Here is a 14,693-nt window from a genome sequence, read left to right as displayed (position 1 = left end):
TCCACCCGCTGTCTGGGTCCCCGTGCGTGCCCCCTTCCACCCGCTGTCTGGGTCCCCGTGCGTGCCCCCTTCCACCCGCTGTCTGGGTCCCCGTGCGTGCCCCCTTCCACCCGCTGTCTGGGTCCCCGTGCGTGCCCCCTTCCACCCGCTGTCTGGGTCCCCGTGCGTGCCCCCTTCCACCCTCTGTCTGGGTCCCCGTGTGTGCCCCCTTCCATCTGCTGTCTGGGTCCCCGTGTGTGCCCCCTTCCACCCGCTGTCTGGGCCCCCTTGTGTGCCCCCTTCCACCCGCTGTCTTGGTCCTCGTGTGTGCCACCTTCCACCCGCTGTCTGGGCCCCCCTGTGTGCCACCTTCCACCCCGTCTGAGCCCCCCTGTGTGCCCCCTTCCACCCCCTGTCTGGGCCCCCCTGTGTGCCCCCTTCCACCCGCTGTCTGGGTCCCCGAGTGTGCCCCCTTCCACCCGCTGTCTGGGTCCCCGAGTGTGCCCCCTTCCACCCGCTGTCTGGGTCCCCGAGTGTGCCCCCTTCCACCCGCTGTCTGGGTCCCCGTGTGTGCCCCCTTCCACCCGCTGTCTGGGTCCCCGTGTGTGCCCCCTTCCACCCGCTGTCTTGTTCCTCGTGTGTGCCCCCTTCCACCCGCTGTCTGGGTCCCCGTGCGTGCCCCCTTCCACCCGCTGTCTGGGTCCCCGTGCGTGCCCCCTTCCACCCGCTGTCTGGGTCCCCGTGCGTGCCCCCTTCCACCCGCTGTCTGGGTCCCCGTGCGTGCCCCCTTCCACCCGCTGTCTGGGTCCCCGTGTGTGCCCCCTTCCATCTGCTGTCTGGGCCCCCCTGTGTGCCCCCTTCCACCCGCTGTCTGGGCCCCCTTGTGTGCCCCCTTCCACCCGCTGTCTTGGTCCTCGTGTGTGCCACCTTCCACCCGCTGTCTGGGCCCCCCTGTGTGTCCCCTTCCACCCCCTGTCTGAGCCCCCCTGTGTGCCCCCTTCCACCCCCTGTCTGGGCCCCCCTGTGTGCCCCCTTCCACCCCCTGTCTGGGCCCCCCTGTGTGCCCCCTTCCACCCCCTGTCTGGGCCCCCCTGTGTGCCCCCTTCCACCCCCTGTCTGGGCCCCCCTGTTTGCCCCCTTCCACCCCCTGTCTGGGCCCCCCCCCTGTGTGCCCCCTTCCACCCCCTGTCTGGGCCCCCCTGTGTGCCCCCTTCCACCCCCTGTCTGGGCCCCCCCCTGTGTGCCCCCTTCCACCCCCTGTCTGGGCCCCCCTGTGTGCCCCCTTCCACCCCCTGTCTGGGCCCCCCTGTGTGCCCCCTTCCACCCCCTGTCTGGGCCCCCCTGTGTGTCCCCTTCCACCCCCTGTCTGAGCCCCCCTGTGTGCCCCCTTCCACCCCCTGTCTGGGCCCCCCTGTGTGGCCCCTTCCACCCCCTGTCTGGGCCCCCCTGTGTGCCCCCTTCCACCCCCTGTCTGGGCCCCCCTGTGTGCCCCCTTCCACCCCCTGTCTGGGCCCCCCTGTGTGCCCCCTTCCACCCCCTGTCTGGGCCCCCCTGTGTGCCCCCTTCCACCCCCTGTCTGGGCCCCCCTGTGTGCCCCCTTCCACCCCCTGTCTGGGCCCCCCTGTTTGCCCCCTTCCACCCCCTGTCTGGGCCCCCCTGTGTGCCCCCTTCCACCCCCTGTCTGGGCCCCCCTGTGTGCCCCCTTCCACCCCCTGTCTGGGCCCCCCTGTGTGCCCCCTTCCACCCCCTGTCTGGGCCCCCCTGTTTGCCCCCTTCCACCCCCTGTCTTGGCCCCCCTGTGTGCCCCCTTCCACCCCCTGTCTTGGCCCCCCTGTGTGCCCCCCTTTCACCCCATCTGAGCCCCCCTGTGTGCCCCCTTCCACTCGCTGTCTGCCCCCCCCCCGTGCCCCCGTCCAACCGCTGTCTGGGCCCCCCTTGTGCCATTGTCTCTGCAGTGCTGCTGGGCTCCCTCCTCTCATTTCAGGTTGGAGAGCTGTCTTATTTACTGGCCCATTCCTTCCCTGAATGAACACAGTGAGCAATCAGTACAGATCGCTTCTGTGTCCATTCGTCACCGAAGCATAATAAACTGTTTACTATGCTTCAGTTTGTGAATAAGCAGAACGCCTCAGAGCTCTCACTCCCCGGGATGATGATTGTAGCCACAGGCATGTCCACCCCCCCCCAGCCACATTTCACGGCTTTCTCAGGCTCATGTCCCACGGGGACACCTGATCGTGTGGACACGCCAGCTGGTCAGATGGCCAAACAAAGCCTAGATCGGCTTTAACCGACTCTCCGCTGTGTTAACCTGTACATTGTAGACAAGTGTCATTTCTTCAGTGTTGTCACATAAAAAGATAGAAGAAAATATTACTTACTTACTTACTTTTGTCAGATACTGTATATATAACAAAAAAAATTTTTTACCCCTTTGGCATTTTCATGCTTTATTATAGAAAATTGGATTTTTATTGAATGTATTTTTGCAGCAGATGCACGGGGAGTTGTTTTTCTTTTTTCTGAAGCGGAACTGCCGGAGAATAAACCCGCTGTCCTTTTTAAGCTTCAGCAACTATTTAATTATGATGCTTCAAGACACAAATCCCATTCTAAAGGAATCTCGGCCCCCAAACTATTGACAGTAAATATCACCGCAGTCTCCTGAGAAGATTCAACCCCCCCCCCCCAGATGTCTGAAAAATGGAAATCACTAAGGCCCGGCCGGGTGTGGGGTATAAGTGAGTGTTGCATTGTGAACATGGCTCGAGCCGCATGCACACTGGGCGCTTAGCCCCGGGGAGGAGGTGCGGGTGGAAGGTGCAGATGCACCATCCAGCGCCACTTCCGGCATGCCTGTCAAACTTAACTAGAGGGTGGCAGCTGCTTCGGCTGGAGGGTGTACCGGGTAGTAGTTATATTTAGTGCAGTACGCACCTGCAGACTGCTTGCATTGGGCGTTAAGCCCTGAGGTTGCGGCTCCAGCTTTTAGCTGTGGGTGGAAAGTAGAGATGCACTGTCCAACCCCACTGGCAGCAACCTGTCAAACTTTAAGAAGCTGGTGGACGGTGCACCAGGCAATACTTACAGTGGGGTATAGAAAAAAATCACACCCCCCCCCCCCCATATTTAAAATGATCACATTTTGATTCCTTCCAGCCTGCAATGAAAACAAGGACAATTGAAAACAAGCAGAACTGCTCAAGTTCAGTTGCATTTGACGATGACTGTTTGTGGACTGCAGTCTTCAAGTCATTTCACAGGTTTTCGATGGGGTTTGAGTCTCGGCTCTTGCTAGGCCATGCAAGGACATTCCCTGTTTTCTCCTTCAACCACTGTGTGATCATTGGTGGACATTCTCCGCCTTCTCCAACCCCTGTGTGCTCATTGGTGGACATTCCCCGCCTTCTCCTCTAACCACTGTGGGCTCATTGGAGGACATTCCCCGCCTTCTCCTCCAACCACTGTGTGCTCATTGGTGGACATTCCCTGCCTTCTCCTCTAACCACTGTGTACTCATTGGTGGACATTCCCTGCCTTCTCTAACCCCTGTGTGCTCATTGGTGGACATTCCCCGCCTTCTCCTCTAACCACTGTGGGCTCATTGGAGGACATTCCCCGCCTTCTCCTCTAACCCCTGTGTGCTCATTGGTGGACATTCCCTGCCTTCTCCTCTAACCACTGTGTACTCATTGGTGGACATTCCCTGCCTTCTCTAACCCCTGTGTGCTCATTGGTGGACATTCCCCGCCTTCTCTAACCACTGTGGGATCATTGGAGGACATTCCCCGCCTTCTCCTCCAACCACTGTGTGCTCATTGGTGGACATTCCCCGCCTTCTCCTCCAACCATTGTGTGCTCATTGGTGTACATTCCCTGCCTTCTCCAACCCCTGTGTGCTCATTGGTGGACATTCCCTGCCTTCTCCTCCAACCACTGTGTGCTCATTGGTGGACATTCTCCGCCTTCTCCTCCAACCACTGTGTGCTGATTGGTGGACATTCCCCGCCTTCTCCTCCAACCACCTTGTGCTCATTGGTGGACATTCCCCGCCTTCTCCTCCAACCACTGTGTGCTCATTGGTAGACATTACCCACCTTCTCCTCTAACCCCTGTGTGCTCATTGGTGGACATTCCCTGCCTTTTCCAACCCGTGTGCTCATTGGTGGACAATTCCCTGCCTTCTCCTCTAACCACTGTGGGCTCATTGGAGGACATTCCCCGGCTTCTCCTCCAACCACTGTGTGCTCATTGCTGCTGTGGGTCATTGTCAAGTTGGAAGGTAAACCTTCTTCCTATTGACAAATTTCCGCCAGCAGAGGGCAGCAGATTTTCTTCAAGAATTTGATGGTATTTTTCCCCTCCCATTTTTCCTTCTATCCTGACAAATGCTCCAGTCCCTGCTGCAGAGAAACGTCCCCATACTAGGGTAGTACCACCCCCCATAACAGGATATTACCACCCTCATACCAGGATATTGCCACCCCCATTCCAGGATATTACCCCCTCCATTCCAGGATATTACCCCCTCCATTCCAGGATATTACCCCCTCCATTCCAGGATATTACCCCCTCCATTCCAGGATATTACCCCCTCCATACCAGGATATTACCCCCTCCATAACAGGATATTACCACCTCCATGCTTTACTGCAGGAATGGTGTTATTTGGATGGATTTCCGCCAGACATATGGTTTGGTGTTGAGGCCAAATCATTCCATTTTAGTCTCATCTGACCATAACACCTTTTTCCATGTGGTTGGAGGAGAAGGCAGGGAATGTCCACCAATGACCATACAGTGATTGGAGGAGAAGGCAGGGAATGTCCACCAATGAGCACACAGTGGTTGGAGGAGAAGGTGGGGAATGTCCACCAATGAGCACACAGTGGTTGGAGGAGAAGGTGGGGAATGTCCACCAATGACCACACAGTGATTAAAGGAGAAGGCAGGGAATGTCCACCAATGAGCACACAGTGGTTGGAGAAGAAGGCGGGCAATGTCCACCAATGAGCACACAGTGGTTGGAGAAGAAGGCGGGGAATGTCCACCAATGAGCACACAGTGGTTGGAGGAGAAGGCAGGGAATGTCCACCAATGACCATACAGTGATTGGAGGAGAAGGCAGGGAATGTCCACCAATGACCATACAGTGGTTGGAGGAGAAGGTGGGGAATGTCCACCAATGAGCACACAGTGGTTGGAGGAGAAGGTGGGCAATGTCCACCAATGAGCACACAGTGGTTGGAGGAGAAGGTGGGCAATGTCCACCAATGAGCTCTCTTTTACGTCTCCCAAAGACAACCTCGGCGTTTGACGCTGAGTTAGATTGTCACTCCTTCCTAGAGTGCCCCCTTTGTTTATACCAAGTTAATGTGTATCTTTTGCTGCCAGTAGGATAGTGCAAGAAACAATCTGGATGTTTGGGTTGACTTCCTAAGTGACAATGGTCACTGGGACTGGGATTAATCATTTCATAGACTGTTGCTCTTTGGACTCGGTCTTACAATGTTACCTGGACATTTATTTCATTCCTCGGAAATTCTTTAAACTGAATTTGTGTTTTCTTTTTCTAGCGTGAAAACAGGCGACTTCAGGAAGCAAACATGAGACTGGAGCAAGAAAACGATGACTTGGCTCATGAGTTGGTTACCAGCAAGATTGCCCTACGCAAGGACCTGGATAATGTAAGAACATCTTCCTGCATCTTATATTATAAACAGCTTGTGTACTACTCTGATATGGCCTTCCCCAATCACGGTTCCCCCAGAGGTTTGCTAGGGGTTCCCTGAGGAATAAGTATTTACAGTATTGGCTCCCAGATATGTAACCACTGACACCAATATTCTTTCTTCCCACTGATCACCAATGTAAGGAACATTCTTCTCACTGATCACCAATGTAAGGAACATTCTTCTCACTGATCACCAATGTAAGGGACATTCTTCCCACTGATCACCAATGTAAGGAACATTCTTCTCACTGATCACCAATGTAAGGAACATTCTTCTCACTGACCACCAATGTAAGGAACATTCTTCCCACTGATCACCAATGTAAGGAACATTCTTCTCACTGATCACCAATGTAAGGAACATTCTTCTCACTGACCACCAATGTAAGGAACATTCTTCCCACTGATCACCAATGTAAGGAACATTCTTCCCACTGATCACCAATGTAAGGGACATTCTTCTCACTGATCACCAATGTAAGGAACATTCTTCTCACTGACCACCAATGTAAGGAGCATTCTTCTCACTGATCACCAATGTAAGGAACATTCTTCTCACTGATCACCAATGTAAGGAACATTCTTCTCACTGATCACCAATGTAAGGAACATTCTTCCCACTGATAACCAATGTAAGGAACATTCTTCTCACTGATCACCAATGTAAGGAACATTCTTCTCACTGATAACCAATGTAAGGAACATTCTTCCAAGTGATCACCTTCAATCCTATGGTCCTTACATTGGTGGCCAGTGGGATAATGCCACCCTCGCAGATAGCTAAAGAGATCATTGGTGAAATTGCTCACTGTTTAATGTGGCGTTGACCTCGAAAGTTTGTAGGCACCATCAGATTGGAGGACAATTGGCCACAGCTCACCTCTGAAGGAACTCTAGGGTTCAGTGGAGCCTTGGTTGACAATGGCTTCTTTGGACCATTGCAGTCAGTTTGCTTTCTTATATCTTGATGCTGTGTGAGGGTAATTGCCAGTTATTATTACCACTTTTATATGTTTATTTAGATTTTTTTTGAGTAGCGTTTTGCACGAAGTCAGCCAGCTTCTATATTTCATTTGAAATAAACTACACATTTTTATGCCTGAAGCGGGAATTTGATGCCGTTACATGTAACAAGTCCGCACCAACTCAATCACACGGTCCTATATAAATTCTGTAATTTTTTTGTTTAGAACATTTTTTTTTCTATGTATGTCTCAGTACAAGGTAATGTCATTTTTTTACTGTTACAACCGGGAGCTCAGGCGACGGTGTCTTTTGTATGCGAAACAATAGCAGATTCCAAAGCGACTGATAGCAGACCTTCTTTACAAATAACAATGACCTCCGTTTCCATAGCGATGGTAGGCGCACATAAAGGACAGTTGCACAAGGAAAACATGGAGGCATTCTGGGTATCGGTCCGCTAATTAACTTTACAAGGCAAGCAGAACATGTTTTCAAAAGCCTGCGGATTAATGCTGCGGTTTTTTTTTTGTTTGTTTTTTTTTTAATCTCCTATCAAAAGGGCATTTTTAAAAAGATTTATCAGATTGTGATGAAGATGGATTTGAGGGAATAAAATGTTCTATAAAAATATGAAAGTAATTAAAAAAAAAAATAAAGCAGCATACGCGGGTACTCTTGGTCTGGTCATCTGGGTTCTTCTCTTATAGTAGACCCAAAAAGCAGCATGCGCTGGTACTCTTGGTCCGGTCATCTGGGTTCTTCTATTATAGTAGAACCAAAAAGCAGCATACGCAGGTACTCTTGGTCTAGTCATCTGGGTTCTTCTCTTATAGTAGACCCAAAAAGCAGCATACGCAGGTACTCTTGGTCCGGTCATCTGGGTTCTTTTCTTTATAATAGACCCAAAAAGCAGCAATACGAAGGTACTCTTGGTTTTGGTCATCTGGGTTCTTCTATTATAGTAGACCCAAAAAGCAGCATACGCAGGTACTCTTGGTCTGGTTATCTGGGTTCTTCTAATATAGTAGAGCCAAAAAGCAGCATACGCAGGTACTCTTGGTCCGGTCATCTGGGTTCTTCTATTATAATATACCCAAAAAACAGCATTCGCAGGTAGGTCTTGGACTGGTCATCTGGGGTCTTCTATTATAGAAGACCCAAAAAGCGGCATACGCAGGTACTCTTGGTCTGGTCATCTGGGTTCTTCTCTTATAGTAGACCCAAAAAGCAGCATACGCAGGTACTCTTGGTCTGGTCATCTGGGTTCTTCTCTTTATAGTAGACCCAAAAAGCGGCATACGCAGGTACTTTTATTCTTGTCATCTGGGTTCTTCTATTATAGTAGACCCAAAAAGCAGCATACGCAGGTACTCTTGGTCTGGTCATCTGGGTTCCTCTCTTATATTAGACCCAAAAGCAGCATACGCAGGTACTCTTGGTCTGGTCATCTGGGTTCTTCTCTTATAGACCCAAAAAGCAGCATACGCATGTACTCTTGGTCCGGTCATCTGGGTTCTGGGTTCTATTATAATAGTAGACCCAAAAAGCAGTATACGCAGGTAGCTCTTGGTCCGGTCATCTGGGTTCTTCTATTATAGCAGACCCAAAAAGCAGCATGCGCAGGTACTATTGATCTGGTCATCTGGGTTCTTCTATTATAGTGGACCCAAAAAGCAGCATACGCAGGTACTCTTTGTCTGGTCATCTGGGTTCTTCTATTATAGTGGACCCAAAAAGCAGCATACGCAGGTACTCTTGGTTTGGTCATCTGGGTTCTTCTCTTATAGTAGACCCAAAAAGCAGCATGCGCAGGTACTATTGATCTGGTCATCTGGGTTCTTCTATTATAGTGGACCCAAAAAGCAGCATACGCAGGTACTCTTTGTCTGGTCATCTGGGTTCTTCTATTATAGTGGACCCAAAAAGCAGCATACGCAGGTACTCTTGGTTTGGTCATCTGGGTTCTTCTATTATAGTAGACCCAAAAAGCAGCATATGCAGGTACTCTTGGTCTGGTTATCTGGGTTCTTCTCTTATAGTAGACCCAAAAAGCAGCATACGCATGTACTCTTGGTCCGGTCATCTGGGTTCTGGGTTCTATTATTATAGTAGACCCAAAAAGCAGTATACGCAGGTAGCTCTTGGTCCGGTCATCTGGGTTCTTCTATTATAGCAGACCCAAAAGCAGCATACGCGGGTACTCTTGGTCTGGTCATCTGGGTTCTTCTCTTATAGTAGACCCAAAAAGCAGCATGCGCAGGTACTATTGGTCTGGTCATCTGGGTTCTTCTATTATAGTGGACCCAAAAGCAGCATACGCAGGTACTCTTGGTTTGGTCATCTGGGTTCTTCTATTATAGTAGACCCAAAAAGCAGCATACGCAGGTAGCTCATGGTCCGGACATCTGGGTTCTTCTATTATAGCAGGCCCAAAAAGCAGCATATGCAGGTACTCTTGGTCTGGTTATCTGGGTTCTTCTAATATAGTAGAGCCAAAAAGCAGCATACGCAGGTAGCTCATGGTCCGGACATCTGGGTTCTTCTATTATAGCAGGCCCAAAAAGCAGCATATGCAGGTACTCTTGGTCTGGTCATCTGGGTTCTTCTCTTATAGTAGACCCAAAAAGCAGCATACGCAGGTACTCTTGGTCTGGTCATCTGGGTTCTTCTCTTATAGTAGACCCAAAAAGCAGCATACGCAGGTACTCTTGGTCTGGTCATCTGGGTTCTTCTATTATAGTAGACCCAAAAAGCAGCATGCGCAGGTACTCTTGGTCTGGTCATCTGGGTTCTTCTATTATAGTAGACCCAAAAAGCAGCATGCGCTGGTACTCTTGGTCTGGTCATCTGGGTTCTTCTATTATAGAAGACCCAAAAAGCAGCATACGCAGGTACTCTTGGTCTGGTCATCTGGGTTCTTCTATTATAGTAGACCCAAGCTCAAAGGGTTAAAGAACTCTTGCTTCATTTTTTGTTTTCAATTTTCTGTTCCCTTCCCCAGGGGAAAAGTACATGTCTCATGTTGATCCCCATGATTAAGCTCCGATGAGGGGCATAACCCGTTGGGGGGCATAGCCTGGGCAGAGCTAGCCATTTACCTCTCCACACATCAAGCAGCCATCTCCTTGCTAGCTACGTTGTTGAACGCCTGCGAGGGAAGGAGGGGCGTCCTGTCCAACTTCCAACTAGACTTACAAAAGCACATAGGAACATGGGACCAAGTTCTGATTTCACTATGTTCCCCGGGCGGGGCTGAAAAAAATGAAGTGTATACAAGCCCAAAACAAAAGCGGGGCTCGAGAGCGAGCATGCACAAGTGCCCCCATGGAAAGCGGTTTTCCATGGGGGGGGCACTGGACAGAGAGGAGGTGCCAGGAGCGCCAGCCAGAGGAGGGACCCAAGAAGAGGAGGTTTGCTGCTGCTCTGTGTAAATCCATTGCACAGAGCAGGTAAGTATGGAGATGTTTGTTTAAAAAAAAAAAAAATTACCTTTACAGTCGCTTAAAGTTTAAATATGTAGAAATGACATTTTAATGTATATTTGTGGTTGACCTCGTATATTCATCAGCTGGGTATGTGTGGTCTCTGTTTTATCAGGCAGAAGAGAAGTCGGACGCCCTCAATAAGGAGTTACTGATGACTAAACAAAAGCTGATTGATGCAGAAGAAGAGAAACGACGTCTAGAAGAAGAAGCTGCACAGGTTGGTCATCCAAACAAATGTACGCCCCCCGCGCTGATCACAAGGAAGGGGCACCAGTTAGCATTAAAAAAATGTAATAATTACCGGTACGTTATAATTTGCACAATATGGGCATGAGTGTGTGGATCCTTGACCATCACATCTACAATATATGAGCTTGTTGAACTTCCTATTCCAACACCATAGCCAGGGCGGCTGATAAGGCAGTACAGCCAGCACTCCTGTACTGGGCCTGGGCCCCATCAGTTCAAAAGGGGGGGCCCGGGCTCCTGCTGAGCAGGAGGGCCCGCTGTACTACAGACACTCATCCTCTTCTGCCTCCGTATGCAGCGCTGCCAGCTTCCCCTCCTCTCCCATAGGCATGCCAGGTGTGCCTGGGCACACCAAAATCACTGCGTGCGGTGCCAATTTCCCCTTTAGCCTATTGCCTCCCCACAGTGCTGCAGGCTTCCCTCCTTCCCTCTCCCCCTCGGCTCCGGTGGGGGATGTTTCGGAATGGAGTGTGGGGGAAGGGGCTAGTAAATATGTAATTCACCGGCCCCTTCCTTTTTCTAAATGAACACTCACTCTGTGTTTACTATGCTTCAGTTTGTGAATGAACAGGACGCCGCTCAGCACAGAGCACTGCTCATTCATTCACTGTCCAGTGCAGCTGAGGCTACAGAGAAAGGCACGTGTGTTTGAGCTTTGGGGGTGCACACCCTAATGCAATAGGCTGCGCACACCTATGTCCTCTCCCTCACTTTCGCTGCACTGCAGGGTGATTGGTTCTAGCATATACACCCATTCCATCTGCTGTCCGCCCCCCTCCCCCCCCCGTGCGCCCCTTTACCCCTGCAGTGCTGCCAGCTTCCCCCCTCTCCCATGGGCAGCTGCTGTGGACACACAAAGATGTTTCAGGCTGGGGGAAGGGGCTGGTAAATATGTCATTTACTGGCCCCTTTCTTTCCTGAATGAACACTGTGAGGGATCAGTACCAATCACTCCTGTGTCCATTCATCGCCGAAGCATAGTAAACTGTTTGTTATGCTTTAGTCTGTGAATAAGCAGGATGCCTCAAAGTGCTATTCATTAATCTGTACAGCTAAGGCTGCAGAGAAAGGGACTGATAAATCTATGTCCTCTGTCACTTTCGGCCGTTGGAGGGCGGCCCCGTCAGGTAGGCTGTATGGGGCCCCCGTGATTTCTAACTGCAGCCCTGACCATAGCTATTAATATGGAGTTGCCCCCCTTCCTCCCTACATATCCATTAATATGGAGTTGCCCCCCTTCCACCCTGCATATCCATTAATATGGAGTTGCCCCCCTTCCACCCTACATATCCATTAATATGGAGTTGCCCCCCTTCCTCTCTACATATCCATTAATATGGAGTTGCCCCCCTTTTGTGACTAAGACTTTCCACAAGATTTTGAAGGGTGTCTTTGGGAATTTGTGTCCGTTTTGTGATGTCGGGTACTGATGTTGGATCAGAAGACCTGGTTCACAAAAAGACTTTGGCATTCCAATTTATCTCTCACTAGCGCTGCACCAAAAAAGAAAAATTACCTGGCTCACAATTGACATTCCAATTCATACCAATCATGTTCAGTAAGGATGAGGTCAGGGCTCTGTGCAGGACACTGGAGTTTCTCCATGACCTCAAACCTACTGAACGCCTTTGGGATGAGAAGACTTGGCTCACAATTGGCATTCCAATTCATACCAATGGTGTGTATTAGGGATGAGGTCAGGGCTCTATGAAGGACATTGGAGTTTCCTCCATGATCTCAAATGTACTGAACGCCTTTGGGATGAGAAGACCTGGCTCACAATTGGCATTCCAATTCATAGCAATGCTGTAGTAGGGATGAGGTCAGGGCTCTATGCAGGACACTGGAGTTCCTCCATGACCTCAAACCTACTGTGAACGCCTTTGGGATGAGAAGGCCTGGCTCACAATTGGCATTCCAATTTATACCAGTGGTTTTCAGTAGGGATGAGGTCAGGGCTTCGATCTGGACACTCGAGTTCCTCCATAACCTCAAACCTACTGAACACCTATGGAATAAGAAGACCTCATCCCAATGGTGTTCCGTGGGGTTAAGGGTAGGTACTGATGTTGGATGAGAAGACCTTATTCCTTAAGCTCTTCTCAAAGTAGGGTTGAGGTCAGAGCTCTGTGCAGGCCTCTCCAGGTCCCCCACACCTAACTGATCAAACCACGTCTTTATGGAGCTGGCTTTGTAAACAGGGGCAAAACGTGGTGGAACAGAAAAAGGTCTCCTCCAAACTGTTACCAGAAGGTTGGAAGAGCACAACTGTCTACAATTTGTTTGTATGATGGAGTATTAACAGTTACCTTTAAATGGAAATGCCTGAACACCATTATTTAGAGGGAGGTCCTCCTAAAAAGAATGGTTTATGATATGAATGTATAATGCAGTAATACTGGCTTCATGGGGTTTATATGGTATTAGTGAATTCCTATCATTTCTTTTGTTTTGTTCTACAGCTAAAGGAAATGTGCCGCAGAGAACTTGATAAGGCAGAGTCTGAAATAAAGAAGAACAGTTCCATCATTGGAGATTACAAACAGGTATCCTGTCCTTTAATATTCTGAGATACTTTATATAATTTACAGTATATTCTTAGTGTGGTGGGTAATTGAGCATGAGCAATTTAATGCACTGACATTTCTCCTCCTGAACTACCTTACTGATGTAATGAACAAAGTGGACAGTTAGTCCAGCATTCTACAACGTGCTCTTCTTACTTTTGGTTTCCCTTTACAATTCTGTCTTGCTAAATTAAAGTAGAACTCCAGCTTACAGTAAGAGACTATATATAAAATGTTGAGATAAATTTGTCCTTTACAGTAGTATTAAACTTTTATTTTAAAAATGAGCGCCTATTTATTTTTTTACACAGGAATGCGGTTAACAGTAGATTGGTTGCAATATTTGGCGAGCGAAACAATATAGGGAAAAACAGTGTACAGTTTTAGAATAATTTACCCCTTGACATTGGCCGCTCAGCAGGTGGACCTTAACGCCAAGTGTATGCCATATATGCTACCCTGTTAGAACAACTTACTGTGCTGAGAGCGAACTCCCAGGATAATAGCCAGCAGGTATCGGAAAGCTTTCCGTTCATGTGACTGCTGTGACAGCCAATCACAGTGGTCGCATGACCCAAATACCCGCCTACCGGATTTGAGAACTCTTAAAGTGTAAGTAAACCACCCCCCCTTATCCTTTTCAGCCAAGGAAGCTGCCCAAAGGTTTTTAGCAGGGTTGAGGTCCAAACGTGTTCAGTAGGGTTGAGGTCCAAAGGTGCTCAGCAGGGTTGAGATCCAAAGGTGCTCGGCAGGGTTGAAGTCCAAAGGTGCTCGGCAGGGTTGAGGTCCAAAGGTGCTCGGCAGGGTTGAGATCCAAAGGTGCTCGGCAGGGTTGAGATCCAAAGGTGCTCGGCAGGGTTGAGATCCAAAGGTGCTCGGCAGAGTTGAGGTCCAAAGGTGCACGGCCGGATTGAGGTCCAAAGGTGCTCGGCAGGGTTGAGGTCCAAATGTGCTCGGCAGGGTTGAGGTCCAAAGTTGCTCAATAGGGTTGAGGTCCAAAGGTGCTCAATAGGGTTGAGGCCCAAAGGTGCTCAAAAGGGTTGAGGTCCAAAGGTGCTCAATAGGGTTGAGGTCCAAAGGTGCTCAAAAGGGTTGAGGTCCAAAGGTGCTCAAAAGGGTTGAGGTCCAAAGGTGCTCAAAAGGGTTGAGGTCCAAAGGTGCTCAATAGGGTTTAGGTCCAAAGGTGCTCAATAGGGTTTAGGTCCAAAGGTGCTCAATAGGGTTGAGGTCCAAAGGTTCTCAATAGGGTTGGGGTCCAAAGGTGCTCAATAGGGTTGATGTCCAGGCTCTGTGCAGGACACTCAAGTTCCTCCACACCAAACTGGTCAAACCATGTCTTTATCCCCGAATTGGTACCACAAAGTAAAGGACAATGTAACGATGTATGATGTAACATTAACAGTACTCTTCACTGAAAACATCTGAACTCAACCATTTGGAGGGTGACCTTACGTGTGGCCATACAAGATACTTGCCTAATATACAACCACTGATTCATACTCTTGGGCTCTGGAATTTTATATGTGCAAGCAATCTATTGGATCTTTCAGATTTGGCCATGTTTGTCTATGGTAAACAGAGATATGATGGCCATAATTTTGCATTGGTATGGATAAAATGTTCAGTTGGTCATACATTTAGTTTGAGCTTAGGAATGTGGATAAGAGGGACCGGTACCCTGAAAATTTTAAATATGTTTACTTTTTTTGAGGG

The 14,693-nt window shown here is 49.5% G+C and overlaps 1 protein-coding gene across 1 annotated transcript in view; it reads left to right on the top strand.

Annotated features, from left to right (window-relative positions):
• Positions 1–14,693, top strand: part of RABGAP1 (RAB GTPase activating protein 1) — a 174,443-nt gene that overhangs the window by 142,586 nt on the left and 17,164 nt on the right. Inside the window, 3 exon segments of the mRNA XM_073600710.1 lie at positions 5,556–5,666; positions 10,277–10,381; positions 12,876–12,959. Of these exon segments, the coding sequence (XP_073456811.1) occupies positions 5,556–5,666; positions 10,277–10,381; positions 12,876–12,959 (300 nt within the window).

The sequence above is a fragment of the Aquarana catesbeiana genome, linkage group LG09 (genome assembly GCF_042186555.1).
Source record: "Aquarana catesbeiana isolate 2022-GZ linkage group LG09, ASM4218655v1, whole genome shotgun sequence".
Taxonomy (NCBI): Eukaryota; Metazoa; Chordata; class Amphibia; order Anura; family Ranidae; genus Aquarana; species Aquarana catesbeiana.
This window is presented reverse-complemented; position numbering and strand designations above follow the sequence as displayed.